Below are 21,399 nucleotides of genomic sequence, written 5' to 3' on the forward strand. Positions count from 1 at the left end.
ACTGTAAGCGCTAATCTGACATGTTTACTGAGCAATAAAACATGCACTGGGGAGGGATCGTCTCTCAGTCTCTCACAACAACAATAAAATAAAACGCCTCCCCTCTCACACAACAACAAAACCACAAGCAAGCTGCCTCATCACGTGACCTCACTTTATGATTCCGAGGCCGTGACACAGCTCACATGCACACGCTCAAAACAAAAGACTTCCGTCCAATCGGCTGCAGCTACGAGCCAGCCAATCACATCGCCGCTTGCATTTCTTCCTCTGCCCGTTTTCGCTTCAGGAAGTGGCTGGCAGGAACCTGGGAGGGGTGAGCGCGCTTAAAGTCCCGCCCCCTTAAGCGAATGTGACAGCAGAGGGTGTCAGGCAGAGAAGCAGTCATATGACTGGAGCACACAGATGGGGGAACTGAGTGTGCGGTGAGAGGAACAAGAGAATGGCTCGCTGCTGGGGCAGATAGAGGAACTTTACCACTAAAACAATGGCTCCCACTCTCTTCCAGAAACTCTTCTCTAAGCGCAATGGGCAGGCGGCTTCCAGCAGGGACCCCAGAGAAGACTATGTTTTCAGGTACCTTTTTTACTGCCATTTTATAGCTGTGTATTCATTTCCCATATTTATTTCCAGGTCTCATTGGTTTGCTGAAGGTGTTGGGGTTCCCTTTGTCAGTGGGTTACCAAGCCTGTCCTATAATAAGGATGCAGCCCGTGTTTATCACTTTATTATGTCTCTTTTACAGTTGTTACTTGTGCTCCATCTTCTTCTGAGCCTCAAGCAACACTGGCAGCCCCCTCCCCAAATAAATACAATAAATAAAAACAAATACAGTTGTGATAAATATAATTCTAGGCTACTTCCCAATATACATCCGTTTTAATGGACTTTAAAGTTATTTGTCAACAGAACAGCATTATTTTTTTTTTATTGTGCCAATATTAGAATTGTAAATCTTTTGGACCATTTCTTGATTAAAAGCGAGCAAGATAGTATACCCTTGCTAGCAACTAGCATGTGTCTCTGCCCTTAAAGGAGAAGGAAAGGCTTCGGACACTTGGGGGTATTTAATGTTAGGCACCCCAAGTGATTGTATTGACTTACCTGAAACGCCGGGTTGGTGCTCCTATCAGCAGAAAACTGCACCGGCCCGGAGTTATACCAGTGAGCACCACGGAGCGATCCACTTGTCTTCCTCTTTGCTACGCGCAGCTGCGAATGCGCAGTAGAACGATAGGCCGAACTTTAACTATAAATTCCTCTATTTCATTCAACTGTGCGCTCGTTTGCCCTGGGAAATTTGAAGAAAGAAGACGCCAGAAAAGGACACTTACCTGAAACCCTTCTAGCGAGCACCACGGAGTGATCCACTTCCAGCTTCTTTCTACAAATTTCCCAGGGCATACGCATGCGCAGTAGAACAAAATAGCCGAAATTTTAGTTAAAGTTCGGCTTTTTGCTCTACTGCGCATGCGCAGCCTCGAGAAGAAAGAAGAAGCGGGAAAGAGGATCGATTCGTGGTGCTTGCTGAAAGAACCCCTGCCCAGTGCAGTTTTCTGCTGATTGGACCACTGGCTCGGGGTTTCAGGTAGGGATGCACCGAATCCAGGATTCGGTTCGAGATTCGGACTTTTTAAGCAGGATTCGGCCGAATCCTTCTGCCCGGCCGAACCGAATCAAAATCCTAATTTGCATATGTAAATTAGGGTCAGGGAGAGAAGTCATGTGTTTTTTTTTCACAAAACAAGGAAGTAAAAAATGTTTTCCCCTTCCCACCCCTTATTTGCATATGCAAATTCGGGTTCGGTATTCAACCGAATCTTTCACAAAGGATTCGGGGGTTCGGCCGAATCCTAAAAAGTGGATTCGGTGCATCCCTAGTTTCAGGTAAGTAAATGCAATCACTTGGGGGTGCCTAACATTTGGCACCCCCAAGTGTCTAAAGTCTTTCCTTCTTCTTTAAGGGCAGAGATACATGCGAAGATTCGGGGAGATTTAGTCGCCCTGCGACAAATCGCCTCTTCTTTGGGTGACTAATCTCCCCGAAAAACCATCCCGCCGGCGAGTAAGATTCTAGCCGGCGGGAAGGCAGTTCGGGGAGATTAGTCGCCCGAAGAACAGGTGATTTGTCGCTGGCCGACTCAATCTCCCTGAATCTTCACGTGTGTCTCTGCCCTTAAGGGGTTATTCACCTTCAAACAACTAATTGTTTACAGACTTTTTCCAATCAAGTCCTATTATATATATGTGTCACCGTTTTTCTAATATTAAAGTGTAAAGTGTCATTATCACCTTCTAAAGCAGCTCTGGTAAGGGGGTTCGCTGACCCTGTTCTAAATTGATACATTTAGGGAGTTATTTATCGAAGTCCAATTTTTATCTCAACATTTTCTGATACAAACTCCGAACAAATCCTCTCGTGTTTTTTTACGCTTTTTTTTTATTACATTTTCCCGAAAATTTGCTTTGTGGGATAAAATTAATTTTTTACAGATTTTTCTCCCGAAAACTCTGATTTCCTTTGCTTTTTTACCTGAAAACTTCGGGGTATTGCACAAAAACCATTGGGACTTTTCGCATTGATTTATATGCAACCTCAACAGGTCTGAGATGCCAGATTTTCTAATTCGGACTTTTCCATCCTCCGGGTTTAAAAAATTCTGAAAAATTTGATTTTTTTTAAAAGTCCGATTTTATAAAAGAAATCACAAAGTTTACTAAATAACTCCTATAGTTGATACATTTCTTATCTTTGTCCCTGCTAAGCAGAATCCCTGGGTTTCATTACAGTTATGTAAGATTTGATACAATTAATTAATACTCCATACTGCTGAGAAATGTATCTACTAAATGTTGCAAATTTGTAACAGTTTACAGTCTGCCCCTGAATTACTGAAACACCAGAGACAGGAACATTACACTTTAAACTTAGATTTTGGAAAAACAGTAAAAAAATAAATAATGGAAAGTAATTTAAAAAAAAAAAAGTCTTTATTTCTGGAGAACAATCTGAAAACAACTGAACTGAAAAAAAGTGTTTGGAAGGTGAACAACCCCTTTAAGGCCAAATGATTACACTGAGTTCTTGTGCTTTTCTGACACAAAAAGTATCAGTAACACTAAGCAAAGTCACATGAAAGCTTGCAAGGGGTCACTTTGGAAAGTGCTGCTCCTGGAAAAGTGTCAGGTCTGCTTTCATATAGGGAGATTCACAGTGATTTTATATTATAAGAATTGCCTAAGATGTTGAGAAGTGGTTTTACCTAACCAGTAAATTGTTATAATATTGGAATGTGAGAGCCAGTGCCTGGGCAGGCAGCCCTAGGGTGACTATATAGAAGAAAAATAAATAAATGAATCAGTTAATAGTGCTGCTCCAGCAGAATTCTGCACTGAAATCCATTTCTCAGAAGAGCAAACAGATTTTTTTTATATTCAATTTTGAAATCTGACATGGGGCTAGACATATTGTCAATTTCCCAGCTGCCCCAAGTCATGTGACAGAGAGAGGAGAGAAATGCTTTCTGGCAGGCTGCTGTTTTTCCTCCTCAATGTAACTGAATGTGTCTCAGTGGGACATGGGTTTTTACTATTGAGTGTTCTTAGATCTACCAGGCAGCTGTTATCTTGTGTTAGGAAGCTGTTATCTGGTTACCTTCCCATTGTTCTTTTGTTTGGCTGCAGGGGGGAAAAGGGAGGAGGTTGATATCACTCTAACTTGCAGTAAAGAGTGATTGAAATTTATCAGAGCACAAGTCACATGACTTGGGGCAGCTGGGAAATTGACAAAATGTCTAGCCCCATGTCAGATTTCAAAATTGAATATAAAAAAATCTGTTTGCTCTTTTGAGAAATGGATTTCAGTGCAGAATTCTGCTGGAGCAGCACTGTTAACTGATTCATTTTGAAATTTTTTTTTTCCCATGACAGTATCCCTTTAAACATGAAATCCAATTTCTATTTTTTTATTAAATCATTTGTAGCTGTTGTAAGCTCATTTAAAAATCTCAGCTGTCAATCAAATATTGTCTGCCCCTCCTCTATGCCCTGGCCATAGAGGCCGGGCAGAAAATTACTTTCACTTACTCTTCAGCACTTCCTAGATGTCACTGCTCTCCACAAATTCCACCATTCTCTTTACCATTTAATTGTGTATCCAGGACATGGGGATGGACATTGAGTCCCCCATTCTGGTGCACAAACAAGATTCTGAGATGATACAAGACTTGTCTTAATAACAGTGTCCACAAAATGGCTCCAGCCTGCTTGCTATAATTTTGAAATCCCAGACTGAAGGAAGCAAGATTCAAAGAATTTATACGTCTCTGTATATTTTTGGGAAAACATAAAAATGTGGCTAAGAAAAAAATGCAGGTTTCCTATATGGTACTTATCAAAGACACATCCATTCCTGGACATAAAATCCAAGGATGTAAAATTGGGGATCTACTGTTATTTATCTTTTTATGACAAGTATTTTTTTTACTAATTTGTAGGACTTGAATTTGGTTTTATGACTAGTTGGAGAACACTTCCTGTAGAAAAAAAAATAATTAGAGATGTTTTGATGAAAGAGCCAGATTTGTACATTCAAAACTGATATTTCGATTGTTAGGCCATGTTTCTGAATGTCTGAAAAAGCTTCATAAATGTGAAAAACATTACACTTTACAGGGAAAATTTGCTTTCTGAGAAAGTGCTGCAAAACAGTATTTTTTCATATCTTTTTTCACCTTTTAAGGCACATGTATTTCTTGTACATAAGACATGTAGCTGGATAAGCTGCGTTTTATCCTAGTTACGTGCAGTATATAATGTGTTTGTACGGTGCATAGAGGTGCTAAATGCTTAGGAATTTGACATTAACCTTAATATCTGTCACCTAGATGGCAGATATTTCTGGCTTCATGTTAATGACTTCATTGTTCATCACGTGAAGCCTGGCTGGCATCCAAGGGGTTACACTGTGCATACATATAAAGGGCTCTTACTCTGCTATTTTGTGTAAGCCATGTGCTGTGCTCAGTTTTTAAAGGAGAAGGAAAGCTACTGAAGCCGTTTATGCCAATAGATTAGCCACAATAGTGCACTCTATAAAACTATATTTATTCTGTAGAATGCTTTACCATACCTGAGTAAACAGCTCTTGAAGCTCTCTCTGTTTGTTTAGGATAGCAGCTACCATATTAGCTTGTTGTGACATCACTTCCTTTCTGAGTCTCTCCCTGCTCACTCATTGCTCTGGGCTCTGGGAGGAGGGGGGGGGGGAAGGGAAAGAAAGCAAACTGAGCATGCTCAAGCCCTAGCCCTGGAGGTTTATGCTGAAAACATGAAGTCTGATACAGAAGCCCATGTGTACACAATAGAAGGAAAAAAATGCTGTGAGGACTCAGAGCAGCATTACTTTGAGGGTTTCCTGGTGTATTTATATAGACCTTTCTGATAAAGCTTACTTAATTATAGCCTTTCCTTCTCCTATAAGAGAAAGAGGGCATATTCTTCATATAATATAATTTATGGTACATGTATGGCACCTGTTATCCAGAATGCTCGGGACCTGGGGTTTTCCGGATAACAGATCTTTCCATAATTTATATTTTCATATCTTAAGTCTACTAGAAAATAATGTAAACATTAAATAAACCAAATAAGCTGGTTTTGCTTCCAATAAGGATTAATTATATCTTAGTTGTGATCAATTGCAAACTACTGTTTTATTATTACAGAGAAAAAGGAAATCATTTTAAACATTTGGATTATTTTATTATAATAGAGTCTATGGGAGACGGCCTTTCTGTATAACGTGTTACCGGATAACTGATCCCATACCTTTACTGTATCTTCTAGCAACTAAGTTGATCTAGCTGCCGGTTAATGATAATCCTGTTATAGTGCAATTACACATTTTTATTCAGTGGCACTTTATAGTATAATTTTACATTTCTTTTTTTATGCCAATTAGGATGTAGTAATTTCTCTGCTAATTCAAACAATTCATCACAGGTTTTGCAGAAATTTACATTATCTACCACCTATTTCTCTATAAAAACACCTTTATTACTTATTTAAGTGTGCCTCAACCTGTGTTTTGGAGGGATATGCAGAGTTGGGTATGAGTATATGATCTGTTATCTGGAAACCTGTTATCCAAAAAACTCCGAATGACAGGAAAGCCATCTTCCATAGACTCCATTTTAATCACGCAATTTTTAAAAAATTATATCCTTTTTCATTGTAATAATAAAACAGTACCTTGTATCCTAAGATATAATTAATCCTTATTGGAGGCAAAATGTCGCTGAACCACATCTGGGGTTTATAGTTTGTGATTATATCTGAATTGCAGAACATTGTCTACCGCGTGCCATGGTTTAATGAGCAATATTTTAAAAAGTGACAAAAACGGAGTACAAAAAATAGTGTAGAATATGAATAAAAAGTCAAGGACCTAAACAACCTTTTGTAACTTGTGTTGGGGATTTATGCATTTTTATATATTTTTTGTTCAAGTCGCACAAATACTATAGAGCTGGTGCCACAGATTATATGTTTCTTATCTTCTACACTTTGATTAGTGCAGCACCAATGTTGAGTTCACGTGGAAACGACCACAAGAAAGTGATGCTTGCTTCCATATTTAAATGGGTGGTTCACTTTTAAGTTAACTTTTAGTATGTTATAGAATGATCAGTTCTAAGCGACTTTTTATTTGGTCTCTATTATTTTATATTGTTTTTTTTAATTACTTCCTTTTTCTTCTGACCGTTTCCAGTTTTCAAATGGGGGTCACTGATCCCATATAAAAACAAATACTCTGTAAGGCTACACATTTAGGGGCACATTTACTTAGGGTCGAATATCGAGGGTTAATTAACCCTCGGTATTCGACCGTCAAAGTTATATCCTTCGACTTCGAATATCTAAGTCGAAGGATTTACCGCATTTAGTACGATCGAACGATTAAATCCTTCAAACGAACGATTCGTAGGATTTTAATCCATCAATCGAACAATTTTCCTTTGATCACAAATTGGCTAGAAAGCCTATGGGGACCTTAAGTTTTTTTTAAAGAGACAGTACATCGACTATCGAATGGTTGAATAGTCGAACGATTTTTAGTTCGAATCGTTCGATTCGAAGTCGTGGTCGAAGTAGCCAAAAAAAAAATACTTCGAAATTCGAAGTATTTTTCATTCTAATCCTTCACTCGAGTAAATGTGCCCCTTATTGTTATTGCTACTTTTTTTATTACTCTTCTTTCTATTCATACCATCTCCTATTCGTATTCCAGTCTCTTATTCAAATCAATGCATGGTTGCTAGGGTAATTTGGGCCCTAGCAAACAGACTGCTAGAATTTCAAACTGAAGAGCTGCTGAATAAAAATCGAAATAACTCAAAAACCACAAATAAAAAAAAAATGAAAACCAATTGCAAACTGTCTCAGAATTTTACTCTCTACATCGTATTAAAAGTTAATCTAAAGGTGAACAACCCCTTTAAAGGAAAGCTATACCCCTCAAACAATGTAGGTCTCTATAAAAAGATATTGCATAAAACAGCTCATATATAAAACCCTGCTTCATGTAAATAAACCATTTTCATAATAATATACTTTTTTAGTAGTATGTGCCATTGGGTAATCATAAATAGAAAACAGCCATTTTAAAAAAAATAAGGGCCGCCCCCTGGGATCGCATGATTCACGGTGCACACAAACAAACCAAACAAACCATACATGTTAGGTCACATGAGCCAATTAACAGACAGAGTTCTGTCTTTTGCTTCCACACTTCTTCCTATTAGAGTTGTAGTATTTCTGGTCAGGTGATCTCTGAGACAGCACACAGACCATCACGAAATTGTGGTTCAAGGCAAGAGATGTAAAAGGGCAAGATTTACTTAAATATATATTCCAACTTAAATATAATATTCCAGTTTGGTAAAATTTTTAATATACCACTTAATATAATATGAACTGTTGCTCAAGTATTCATTTTGGGGGTATAGTTTTCCTTTAAGTAATGGTCTGCCCTGTCACTCTCACACCTTATTATGCAGAATTATTACCATATTATCTCTGCTAAAAAAATGGTGTTCGAAGGTATGGAGGGGTTTTCACCACCATTGTGTTCCACCTGAGCAAAGCAGAAGTCAAAACACTCTGGAGCTCATTTATAAACATTGGGCAAATTTGCACCTGGGCAGTAACTTACGGCAGCCAATCATTGTTCAACCGGCAGCTGCCTGTAAAAAGCCAGTCACTGATTGGTTGCTATGGGTAACTGCCCAGTTGCAAATTTGCCCAGTGTTTATAAATGTGTGTGCCATACACCTTGAGCCTTATTTATCAAAAATCCTAATTAATCTGAGTATTTAAAATAAAACATTCAGATCAAACTAGAATCCAGGATTGGACCTTATTTATTGTTAAAAAAGCATGATTGAATCGGATCTGGGACAAACTCGATAAAATAGAGTGAAAACCCAAATCATACGAGCTTTTTTTTTTTTTTTTTTATTCTATGGCTTAGCCCCGAAAAGCCCAAATCTTCCAGCGCAGACCACAGAAACTTCCAAATAGGATATGGACCTCTCCCATTGATATCAATATATACAACCTTGGTAGGTCTGAGATACCTGATTTTCAGATTCAGACTGAATCTAATAAATCCCGAAAATTCTAGGCTTTATAATTATTATAATACAGTTATGCCTTTATTTTCCACCTCAGACCTGTCATAACCCAACTGGAGTCAATGGAACAAGGTCAGGCTGCAAAGAATTTGAGGCATGAAAAGAGATATATTATGCTGTGTTAAAAGCAATTGTCTTTTGTGTGTTTATTTGTGTATTTACATAGATGGATAATGGCCCAAAGGCCAGCCATGTGCAAAAGTTCAGCAAGCCTGTTGGATAGCATCTATTTTAAGATAGTACTCCTTGGTACAGTAGTTTGATTTGCAACTTCATTAGCTTTCTAGAAAATAATATCTTACTATGTCTTGTTATCCTTTATGTGTATGGTTAAGTTGGTTTCAGACAGTTCACCAGACATAGACTTTATGTTCTGTTTGTGACCATTTTTCTAATACTGAAGTGTAAAGTTTAATTTTTCACCTTCTAAAGCAGCTCAGGGGGTCGGGTCGCCAACTCTTAAGTTGATACATTTGTAATCTTTGTCCCTGCTGAGCGGAATCCCTTTGTTTCATTAAAGGTAGCTGTTAGAATTGATACAATAGTTACTAATATTCCATATTAGCTGTTGATAAATGTATCAACTTATTGTATCAACTAAATACCGTAACCGTTCAGAATGCTCCTGGATCACTGAGCTGCCAGACTGAAACAACAGAGACAGGAACATTCAACTTTAAACTGCAATTTTGGGAAAAATGTTGACAAATAAAAGATGGGAATTGAAATGGGAATTTGACTGGTGCACAATCTGAAAACAACTGAACTGAAAAAAAAGTGTTTGGAAGGTGAACAACCCCTTTAAGAATTCTTCATCAAGGCCGCTTAAAGGAGAACTAAACCCAAAAATGAATAGGGCTAAAAACGTCATGTTTTATATACTGAAGTTATTGCACCAGCCTAAAGTTTCAGCTTGTCAATAGCAGCAATGATCCAGGACTTCAAACTTGTCACAGGGGGTCACCATCTTGAAAAGTGTCTCACATTCTCAGTGGGCTCTGAGCAGCTGTTGAGAAGCTAAGCTTAAGGGTCATCACAAATTATCAAGCACAAAATGAGGTTAGCCTGTCATATAAGCAGGCTGATTTTTAAATTCTGATGCTAGTTGAACTGGTTTCTGTGCTGCCATGTAGTAATTATTCATATTAATTGCTAATCAGCCTTATACTGTGACAGTTGTATTCTACATGTACTGTATATTGTGAGTGGGTCCCTAAACTCAGTAAGTGACCGCAGCACAGAGCATGTGCAGTAAATCAGCAGAAAAGAAGATGGGGAGCTACTGGGGCATCTGTAAACACAGATGTTTACTGCTAAAGGGCTTTGGTTGCCTGGGGCTGGTACAGAAGCCCAAAACATAATGTATAACATTTCTAGCTACTTTTAGTTTAACTTTCCTTGTCCTTTAACACAGCAAAGATGTAATTAAAAGGCTTGACTTAGAAGCTAAAGCTTGTGGCCATGTATGTGCCTTTAACACAATATAGGATACAGTATGTACAGTATGTTATTTTAACATTTTGGGAGGGTCATCTAAGATTGTAAAGCCCATCATATACTTTATATTGGAAATGTATGCTCCTGGTTCTGTCCCTTTAATTGTACAGGTATGGCACAAGTTATCCAGAATGCTCGGGTCCTGTGGTTTTCTGGAAAATGTATCTTTCCGTAATTTAGATCTTCATACCTTAAGTGTATTAGAAAATCATGTAAACAATAAGTAAACTCAGTAAGCTTTTGCTCCCAATAAGGATTCATTATATCTTAGTTTGGATCAAGTACAAGTGACTGTTTTATTATTACAGAGAAAAGGGAAATAATTTTTTTTGCAAATTGGATTATTCGATTATAATAGTCTATGGGAGATGGTCTTTCCATAATTTGGAGCTTTCTAGATAGCGGGTTCCCAGATAACGGACCCCGTACCTGTATAATGATTGTAGGTGTCCTGTTTGTGTGCATGTGCTTATTGTTGATGCTCAAAGTAGAATGCAAATCATTTTTGGCAGCAAATAACATTATTTACTCGGATATCAGCTGTTATTTCCTGCTTGATCACACTTGACTGGCTATAACAGAAGCTGCATTGCTAGCCCTTGTAATGGTATTGTGCCTATTGTTGTCTAAGGGTTCAAGCACACGGGCAGATTTGGAGAGATTTAGTCGCCTGCCTTCCGCCTGCTATAATGAGAAAAAACACCAGCGCCAATGCACTTTCGGCAATTCGATTTCTGAAGTTGCCCGTAGTTTCCTCGAGAGGCAGCTTCGGGCAACTTTGGAAATTGAAGCGCCGTGAGTTCATTGGCGCTGGCATTTTCTCATTATAGAAGGTGGAAGGCAGTTCGGGGAGATTGTCACCCCGCTGAAGAGGCGATTGATCACTGGTTGACTAAATCTCCCCAAATCTGCCCGTGTGCTTGAATCCTAAGGCTTGGAGCCAGACTGAGCTCTCTCTATAACGGCCCTTCACATGGATGAGAATCAGTTTGCCAAGCTGAGTTTTATTGAGTTACTATCAGTAGGAGGCAAGGAGTTGTTGGTGCATTTGTTCGTTGGTGCATTTGTTCGTTGGTGCAGCCCATCACCCTAACCTTTCCTGGGACATGAGCACTGATGTCAGGTGGGCTTACCCTCTATCCACCCTCAGCTCTTGGATCGTGCACCCTGTAACTAGGCACTAAACAAAGCTGAATCTATTCTTGGCAAGCAAGTTGTTTAGATTTGGCTTTGCTAAGGCAAGCAGCATGAGAAGTCATTAAAGCTGGTATTAAGATTCAAAAGAAACATTTAAAAGCTTGGAGCAGCAATCCCATGCATTATTACTATAGGCAATACAAATGAGTTTTATTTGTTAGAAAACAGCTGATAAAAGTGATGTTCTCGCTAGAAATTGACCTGCAATATACTACATGTATCTACTGACTGTGTAGTGTATATGAAACATTTACATAGAATATTTACAATCATTTCCTAGAATTCTGTGTCTTTTTGGACAATCTTTTCAGTATTCTGATGTAGTGCATCATCGTTGTTTTAAGCTTTTACATAGTATGACAATGCTGACAGCCTTCTTAATTCTTCTTCGTTTGCCATTTATATTTACTGGCCATTGCATTTAAGACCAGTCTCTGGCATCATTATTATGATATATATTCAGAATATTTACAGCAATACCATGTGCCTAGACTATCTCTCATGTACGGTGCGGTTATTTTCCAGTTCCTGTGTTCTGTGGAATACATCACTAGTGGTTTTAAAACACACCTCTTCAAGAACACTGTGGGAAATTCCTTGCCAAGATCTACTAGCAGATGATTCAGTTAACAATTATTCCACCCTTTTCTATAAAAGGTATCACACAGCTAAATGGAGAATACGTCATCACAAATTTATTATTAGCTTGACTAATTGCTACTCTACGTTTCTGTGACTATTAAGCAGATGCATTAATTTCAGGTGGAAGTAATGATATACTGGACCTCTGCCATTGACTTATAAATGAGTTCAGGAATGTTTTAGGTGGCGAATATTCGAATTAGGACTGTTTTCATGCTCGATGTGCGATAAATTTTACATTCAAATTGACATTCGAATAGGGGGGTTAAAATTCGAATGTGTGAATTTTGACACTCAAAAATTCTAATTCTAATTTGAATTTACTAATTGACCCCTGATAAATCTGCCCCTTATGCACTGTATATTTTTTACCATTATGTATATCTTACCATTAACTACCTTTTAATTTGCTCTTTCTCAAGTGCAGAGGTCAGCTACATTTTTTATGTTAGTAAGGTTGGATACTGATGACCCAGTTTGCCTTTATTCAGTGCTAATATACTCTATACTAATGTGTATGTGGCAAATGTTCCTGTAGCCATAGGGGTATATTTATCAAAGAGTGAAGTTAGAGATCACTACTGTAAGAAACTTACCCTTGGCGTGGAAGCCCGCTGCGCCGCTCCTGCCCTTGCCGACGCCATCTTTGATTCCTAGGGCGTGTGTGGCGTGCCTGCGTGTGGCGTGATTGAGCCCACGCACAACGGCGCAAAACTGTGCATGTTTTGGCGCCAATTGAATCCCTATTTAAGGCACATTCAGACCTGTAGCCAGTGTCTGTTATAGGATCATATACTGTGGTTTCCTGAGCTTTGTGCTCCCTGTTCCTGAATTTGCTATCCTGACTGATTATCCGTGTTTGACCCTGCCTGTTCCTGACTACTCTGCATTTTGTATCCTGACCCTTGCCTGCCTACGACAACTCTTCCTGCTTAACCCCTTGATTGACAATCCGGTTTGACCCTTGCCTGCCTGACGATTCTGATATCCGCCTGCCTCGACCCAGCCTGTCTGACCATCCTTCTGCCTTATCCAGTCTGTTTATCTGGTTTTGACCCCTTGCCTGCCTGACGATTCTGTTATCTGCCTGTCCTGATCCAGTCTGTTCCGTTTCCACCAGACGCCTTGTCCTTGATCCTCTGCCCAAAGACTCTTGCTATCCGGTCGTGCCCCTTTGCCAGAACACCTCGCCTTGTACCCCTCGTTTAGTCCAGGTGGCACCTAATTAAGCTGAGGGCTCCTCCCGAAGCCCAAAGGTGGTCACACTACTGGTGAAGCCGAGCCAAGACCAGGGTCCTTGGTATTTGTTCTGGTATTGGGTGCCGGCCATGACAACTACAGTCTGCTAGAGTGAAATTCCGCCACTCTCCGTTAATTTCTATGGGATTTTTAAAAGAGTATTTATCAACGGGTAAAAGTGAAAGTTCACCCTTTGATAAAAACTACTTTAAAAATCCAATAGAAATGAATGGAGAGAGGCGGTATTTCACTCTAGCGAACTGGGCGATCTCTAACTTCACTCTTTGATAAATATACACCATAGGCTGCTACTGTCATAAGAGAGTTTGAAAAACGGATGGATAAAATTTATAGAGAAACAAGCCAGTACAATATTTGTAACAATGCATCATTATAGATGGCTGGGATATAAAAATAGCTTTTGTAGTCCGTATCATATCATTTCGATCATATGTGGGCTTTTTATCAGAACAGCATTTTCTATTTTTGTTGAAGTTCAAATGTGACTTCATGAAGAACTGTTTCATTCAGTAAAAAGAAATGACACGTTATGTTTCCGCCCTTGAATCATATTTCCCACTACTGCAGCTATCTTCCCATTCCTGCCTCCGTTTTAAGGTCTAAAATCTGAGCTAAAGAGGAACAGTCTACAGTTCACGTCATCCTGAGAAATTCTTGACGTAGATTAGTCATCCTGTACACCATCATTTACTAAAGTACAGATGTCTTTAACAAATATGTTTGTTATATGTGCTGTAAACGTCTTCATAAAAGCCCCCTGAAATACTTTGGAGGGTTACTTTGCCCCTGTGATCTTCAGTTCAAAAGTCCTTTTGTTGACTATATTTACAGTACAACAAAGGAAGACGGAGGATATTGAATTTGAAGTCGGTCAGCTCCTGAAACCAGTTGCTTTTGCTTTGGTCTTGACCTCTTAGACTTAGACCATGCCAAGCTCTAGGTCCACTCTTTGAAAAATATGCCTTTAAAGTGGACCTGTCACCCAAACATAAAAATCTGTATAATTAAAATCCTTTTGAAATTAAGCAAGAAATGCAAATTCTTTTTTTTTTTAAATTTAAGCATTCATAGCTGTTGTTAACTCATTTAAAAATCTCAGCTGTCAATCAAATACTGCCTGCCCCTCCTCTATGCCAATGCATAGAGGCGGGGCAGATAGTTACTTTCACTTTCCATTCAGTACTTCCTATATGTCACTGCTCTCCCCACTCTCCCCCTGTTCTCCTCACCGTTTAATTGTGTAGCCAGGCCATGGGGATGGACTTCGGGTCCCCCATTCTGGTGCACAAACAAGATTCTGAGATGATACAAGGCTTGTCTTAATAACAGTGTCCACAAAATGGCTCCTGCCTGCTTGCTATAATTATAAGTTCACAGACAGAAGGAAACCAGATTCAAATAATTTTTACAGTGTAATTAAAGTTAATTTTGCTTGACTAACATTATAACGTAGGATTTGGGATAATTTTTTTGGGTGACTGGTCCCCTTTAAGTTGCCAACTATATTTATTGCCTCTGAGTGAAATTCCATTATTTTACATTCATTTCTCTGGGATAACACTCTGGGTACAACAAAGGGAAGACACCTATTCCATTTTATATGGTGTTAGGAGGATATTGAACTTGAAGTTGGCCAGCTCCTGAAACCTGCCTTTGCTTAGATCTTGACCTCTTAGACCATGGCAAACTCTAGTTTCACTCTTTGAAAAATGTGCCTTTACGTTGCCAAATATATTTATTGCCACTTTCTCTTCAAAGCAAGCCCACTGCACAACACAGGGGTTGTATTTGAAAATGTTTAGTTTCAGTTTATAATAATTCTTTTGCTCTGTTAAACACAAACCTGTATGAGTCTTCTTTGCTTTGTTTTTTTTTTATATTTATTGTCCCTGTTAATCCCCTGTACTTTAAAAAGAGAACTTACTGCCTTTCTTCCTCTGGCAGGGAGAGTAGTAAATCATTTCCTTCCCACTACAGTGACTGCTTATTTCAGAAGATGAAATTCCATGAGCTTATAGTATTAAATAAAACATAACAAGCCCAGTGTGGCCTTAAAGGAACAGTAACTCCAAAAAATAAAAGTATTTTAAAGTAATGGAAAAATAATGTAATGTTCTGCTGCACTGGTAAAACTGGTCTGTTGGCTTCATAAAGACTACTATAGGTTATATAAAGAAGATGCTGTGTAGCCACAAGGGGCAGCCATTCAATCTAGAAAAAGGAGAAACAGCACAGGATACACAGCATATAACAGAAAAGCTCCGTAGTCTACAATGGGATTCTTCAGAACTTATCTATTATCTACTGTGTATCCTGTGCTTGAATGGCTGCCCCCATGGCTACACAGCAGCTTCTTTATATAAACTATAGTTGTGTTTCTGAAGCAAACACACCAGTTTTACCAGTAAGGGGCAAAACTGCATTATATTGTTGTTCCTTTAAAACACTTTCATTTTGTTGTTGTTACTGTTCCTTTAAGAAAACATCCAATAGTTATTTTGAATGCTCTAAGTTGTAGTCTAACAGCAGCTTAAAGAGCTAAAGTTTTCACAGGGAAGTGCCATGTTCAATTTCTATTGTGGCAATGTTCCAACCCGAGTCATTCGTTAATCATCTTACTGTTTGAATGTGCAGGAGAGGTAAATGGAGAGCGATTAATGTTCTATTTTTGCTCCTGCTCTTTGTGAAACACCTGTATGTTAAAGTGCTTGAAACCATCCAGAGCTCTGCGTCTTCTTCAGGATATACAGTAGTTGTTGTTGTATGGAAAATAGCAAGCATAGGGAATTAGGCAGAAAAGGAGATACAGGTATGGGACCTCTTATCCAGAATGTTCGGGACCTGGGGCTTTCCGGATAACAGATCTTTCCGAAATGTGGATCTCCATACCTCAAGTCTACTAGAAAATTATGGAAACGGCAAATAAACCCAATAGGCTGGTTTTGCTTCCAATAAGGATTAATTATATTTTAGTTGGGATTAAGTACAACATATTGTTTTATTATTACAGAGAAAAAGCAAATAATTTTTTATTTGAATTATTTGTTTATAATGGAATCTATTGGAGGCAGCCTTTCTGTAATTCTTTTCTGGATATCGGGTTTCCAGATAACGGATCCCATGCCTGTACTTATAAAGCACCAACATATTCTGCATCACTATACAATAGATGGGTGTATACATTGAACATACAGATTACATATGAAACACAATAACGGATACAATAAAGAGGGCCCTGCCCAAAAGAGCTTGCAATCTAAAAAAAATGCCTATAGACTTCAATGCATTTGGCGAAAGAAGAATGCACTTGGCATGAAAAAAAACACTCGCTGACTTTAATGTATTTGGGCAAATCTCAGTGAAACTTTTGCCTTCTTTCCCATATGTGGATCTTCATACCTTGAGTCTGCTAGAAAATCATGGAAACTGTAAATAAACCAAATAGACTGGTTGTGCTTCCAATAAGAATTAATTATATCTTAGTTGGGATCAAGTAACAAGGTACTGTTTTATTATTACAGAGAAAAAGGAAATAATTTAAAAAAAAATTGAATTATTTGGATAAAATGTCTACGGGAGATGTCCATTCCGTTATTCGGAGATTTCTGGATAACGGGTTTCCGGATAGCTGACGTGTATTACTTGTACAATCTACATAGACCTTTACCAAGGTAGTAGTCTGTAGTGGTGGATTTCTTGATTATGTGAACAAAACTGTAGCACATATTTTTTGAATTTATCTCCGCTTAAGTTTAAACCAGTTTTTCCCCCCTGACCAAGATTATCTAGTGAATAAGATCCTATTTACACTGTAATGCATATTGATACAGTGTTGATCCAGGGGCTGGTCAGATTGCGCTTTTAGAGTCAAGAACTAACTTGGAATTTAGGTACATTTTCTTGAGCATATTTTGAACCTTTTTTTTTTTTCCTGTTTTTTAAATCCGGCTACTTTGTCGACAAACAAGTTCACATTTTGGATCATAATACAGCTATAAAGTATACAAAATACGAACATATCTTAACATTTTTTTCCAGACATATCATGTCTACCAATACAGAAAATCTCATCTCATTGGAATAAAAAAATATTGGCAGCTAAAACCTGATTAAGCTTCTATAGAAGGTGTATTTTTATTTTTTACAGTTTTGAAACAATCAAATTTGAATGGATCAAGATTTTTAACTGAGCTTACAACCACTATAAATGCTTTAATAAAAAAACAGAAATTGGATTTCATGTTTAATTTGAAAAGGACTTTTATTATACAGATTTTTGTGTCTGGGTGACAGGTCCGCTTTACATAACAAGAAATAAAAACACTAGAAACAATGGTAAAAGTTATATGAACAAGCCCAGATGACCTTAACTGACAAAAAAATAACAAAGATATTCATTTGTTTTTGCTACTCGTTGTTTGGTATTTCTCAGGATCTCGTTTTTTCCGGAAATGTCCAAGAATTTTTACTAAATCAGTTCTGCATTTGTAAACATTCCTTGTCTAAATAAAAATAAGAAATATAGTGTTTTTGTGAGAAGCACCAGCTCAGAGCAGAGGGCATGGAACTTTGTGGTGCCAATGTCTTCTACTACAGTGTACTGCAAAAAAAAAAAAAAAATCATGGGGGCTGTAGAATAAAAACATTGTTTTCCACTTGCTCTGGATTCATTTGCAGAGGCAAGATGAAAATATATAAACAAGTCAGCACACTACAAAAAAATTCTGTCTACCCTGTGGTTTTCATGTTGCTGTCGACTGCATATATTATGCATATGTATCTTACAGCCCCCCTGTCAATCCCTCTTTAGGGTCTCAACACTCCTAATACTAATTAAAACATTGGGTTTTTTTTTTTTAATTTAAAGCACTTTTAGTTGTTTTGCTAAAGCTGGCAACAGAAGCAGCAGCCACATCATCAAGTTCAGTTTTTTTCCTTTTTTTTTTTTCTTTCTTCGAGCAAATTGTATACCAGTTGGTCCTTGGATGGGTCCAATGAACAGAGAAACTCAAAGGGTGAAAGATTAGCATATATATGGAGTTATTAGTCAGTCCAGAATACAGTGGTGTAACTAGAGACATTGGGTCTCACAGAAAATTATTTTTCTGGCCCCCAAAATGTCTAGGGGTTGACCTGTTTTACCAATATTTATTGAAACTGTACATGAATTAGGGCCTCATGGGCCCCTATACCTTCTGGGCCCCCCTTCAGCTGCAGGGTCTGCTTCCTATGTAGTTACGCCCCTGCTGGAATATAAGGGGACTACACTTTGATAGTGATAGATCTGTACAATTTAGCTATACTGGTGTATGGCTAACTTGTACAATATGCAGATAGCCCCGCAATTATCCTGTCTGTGGTCAGTTTTACCTTGAAATGTGGTGCCTTCATTCTGCTCTCAGTCCGACATCAGAACGAAATGGCCACAGAATGGATTACTGGGCAAAAATAAGCATCATTCATTGCATTATTTGGAATATTTCTCTATCCTGCTTGTCTTGCTTAAAGGGGAACTCCACACAGACATAACTTAAGCTTTTTGAAAAGTAAACATAATTTCAAGCAACTTTACAATATACATCGATTAAAAAATATGAAGACTTTTCATGCTTTTTAATGGTTTTGAACAGTTTCCTAAGCCTAGCCCCCTGCTGATCTGTCTGACTACTTTACTGAGCTGGCTGACTACTGTTACTTTGTATCAACAGCCACCTGTCCTCAGCCTGCATCCTCCAAACCCCACAATTCCCTGCACACGTGATTTCAATAAGCAACAGAACATCATAGTGCAATGCATTGTGGGTAATGTAGTTCCTGCATGCATTTGTAACATCAGTGTTAAGTCCCTCCTCCCCTGCTAGAATCTCAAATGTTGCATAAAGAGAAGAATTGTTAAACAACTGAATTTCAGCATAGAAAATTGCACAGGTAACTGTGATGGGTATATTAAGGGTTATGTGGGCATCTTTATCAAATTTTGGTTTGGAAGCTGGAGTTCCCTTTAAAAAAAAAAAAAAAAAAAGAAAGCTTGCAGAACTGTTCTTTCCAGTTGCTGTGATGAGTAAGGCTTTGTGTCCCCATTTACTAACACACAATTGGTGTCTCATTACTGTATGAATCAACGTCCAAGTTTTAGCAAGGTCACATGTCAGACAGAATAGGAAGCGCCTCATACACGAATAGCAAATTCCTGAGGTTATAGCCCTGAGCTTTTTTCTCGTGTGTTATGCAAGATACAGTTGCTGCAGATACATAGCCGACATGATACCATACCAGCAGCCTGGGCTTCATGATTCATCACGTGGGATGTTGCTCAGAGATCATGTGGATTTCTGTTATTAGTACTTGTATTTGAGAATGGCTTCCATGTCCTGTGTTGTGTTTTTTTTTTTTTTATGCCAAGAACACAATTTATGACACATTTCCACCAGAATTTCCATCTACTACTGCATCCTTGCACTACTGGAACAAAGACGTATGTCCTTGATGTTGTGTGGTTTATGTAAATGTTAATCTATAAAGTGTACATAAAATAAAAATGTGTGTGATAAACTAAATCGGGATGCACCGAATCTACTATTTTGGATTCGGCCAAATCCCTCATGAAAGATTTGGCCGAATATCGAACTGAATTCTAATTTTCACATGCAAAATAGGGTCGGAAAAGGAAAAAGTGGGAAACATACTTTCTTGTTTTGTGACGAAAACTCACGCAATTTCCCTTCCCTCCTCTAATTTACATATGCAAATTAGGATTTGCTTCAGCCAAGCACAAGGATTCGGCCGAATCGGAATCCTGCTGAAAAAGACTGAATCCTGTATTCGGTGCATCCCTAAATGGAAGTAGGGACCTTCATGAGTGCCAGGAAAATGAATTCCCCCCCCATGCACACAAAAGTTGTGTTCATATGTGTACTAATTTACTGTTGCCTGTAAACAATGGGGCTCATTTATCAACACTGGGCAAATTTGCCCTTGGGCAGTTACCTATAGCAACCAATTAGTGATTAGCTTTTTGAAACCAGCTGCAAGTAGAACAGTGAATGCGGGAATCTGATTGGTTGCCATGGGTTACTGCCCATGGGCACATTTGCCCAGTGTTGATAAATGAGCCCCAATGTGTGCCATGTGTAAACACTTTTTCTTTCCCTTTTCATAGAATTGTCACTGCTGACCCAAGTACTGGTGCTTTAGATTTTATTTCTTTCTGATTTATGGCACCCCAAATGAGTAAAAGTTTCATTGTCAATAAGGCTATCCTTTAATCCCTGCATTATAGTTATCAATTCAGGTGTGAGACCTGTTGTCCAGAATGCTTTGGACCTGGTATTTTCCAGAAAAGGTATCTTTACGTAATTTGGATCCCCATTCCTTAGTTCAACTTAAATATCATACAAACCTTAAAGGAAAACTATACCCCCAAAATGAACACTTAAGCAACAGATAGTTTACATCATATTAAGTGGCATATTTAAAAATCTTACCAAACTGGAATATATATTTAAGTAAATCTTGCCCTTTTACATCTCTTGCCTTGAGCCACCATTTTGTGATGGTCTGTGTGCTGCCTCGGAGATCACCTGACCAGAAACTCTTAACTGTAACAGGAAGAAGTGCTGAAGCAAAAGACAGAACTTTGTCTGTTAATTGGCTCATGTGGCCTAACAAGTATAGTTTGTTTGGCATGTTTGTGTGCACCGTGAATCGTATGATCCCAGTGGGCGGCCCTTATTTTTTAAAATGGCAATTTTCTGTTTATGATTATCCAATGGCACATACTACTAGATAAATATATCATCATGAAAATGGTTTATATACATGAAGCAGGGTTTTACATATGAGCTGTTTTATGCAATATCTTTTTTATAGAGACCTACGTTGTTTGAGATCTATAGTTTTCTTTTAATTAAATCTATACGGAGTGTTTTGCCTCCAATAAGGTTTTTTTTTTTATATCAGTGGGGATCAGGTATAACGTACTGTTTTATTATGACCGTTATTTTTAAAAATCTGAATGATTTGATGAAAATGGAGTCTATAGGAGATGGGACACCCCGTACTTTGGAGCTATCTGGATAAGGGATCCTCTACCTGTATTTCATCATAA

At 38.3% G+C, this 21,399-nt stretch overlaps 1 protein-coding gene across 2 annotated transcripts in view; it reads left to right on the forward strand.

Annotated features, from left to right (window-relative positions):
* Positions 1–323: 323 nt before the first annotated feature.
* Positions 324–21,399, forward strand: part of fnip1.S (folliculin interacting protein 1 S homeolog) — an 85,058-nt gene continuing 63,982 nt past the window's right edge. For both annotated transcript variants that reach the window (XM_018256200.2, XM_018256201.2), the window contains exon 1: positions 324–576. In XM_018256200.2, coding sequence (XP_018111689.1) covers positions 488–576 — 89 coding nt within the window. In that variant the 5' untranslated portion in view covers positions 324–487. The remainder of the gene's footprint in view (positions 577–21,399) is intronic.

The sequence above is a fragment of the Xenopus laevis genome, chromosome 3S (genome assembly GCF_017654675.1).
Source record: "Xenopus laevis strain J_2021 chromosome 3S, Xenopus_laevis_v10.1, whole genome shotgun sequence".
NCBI lineage: Eukaryota > Metazoa > Chordata > Amphibia > Anura > Pipidae > Xenopus > Xenopus laevis.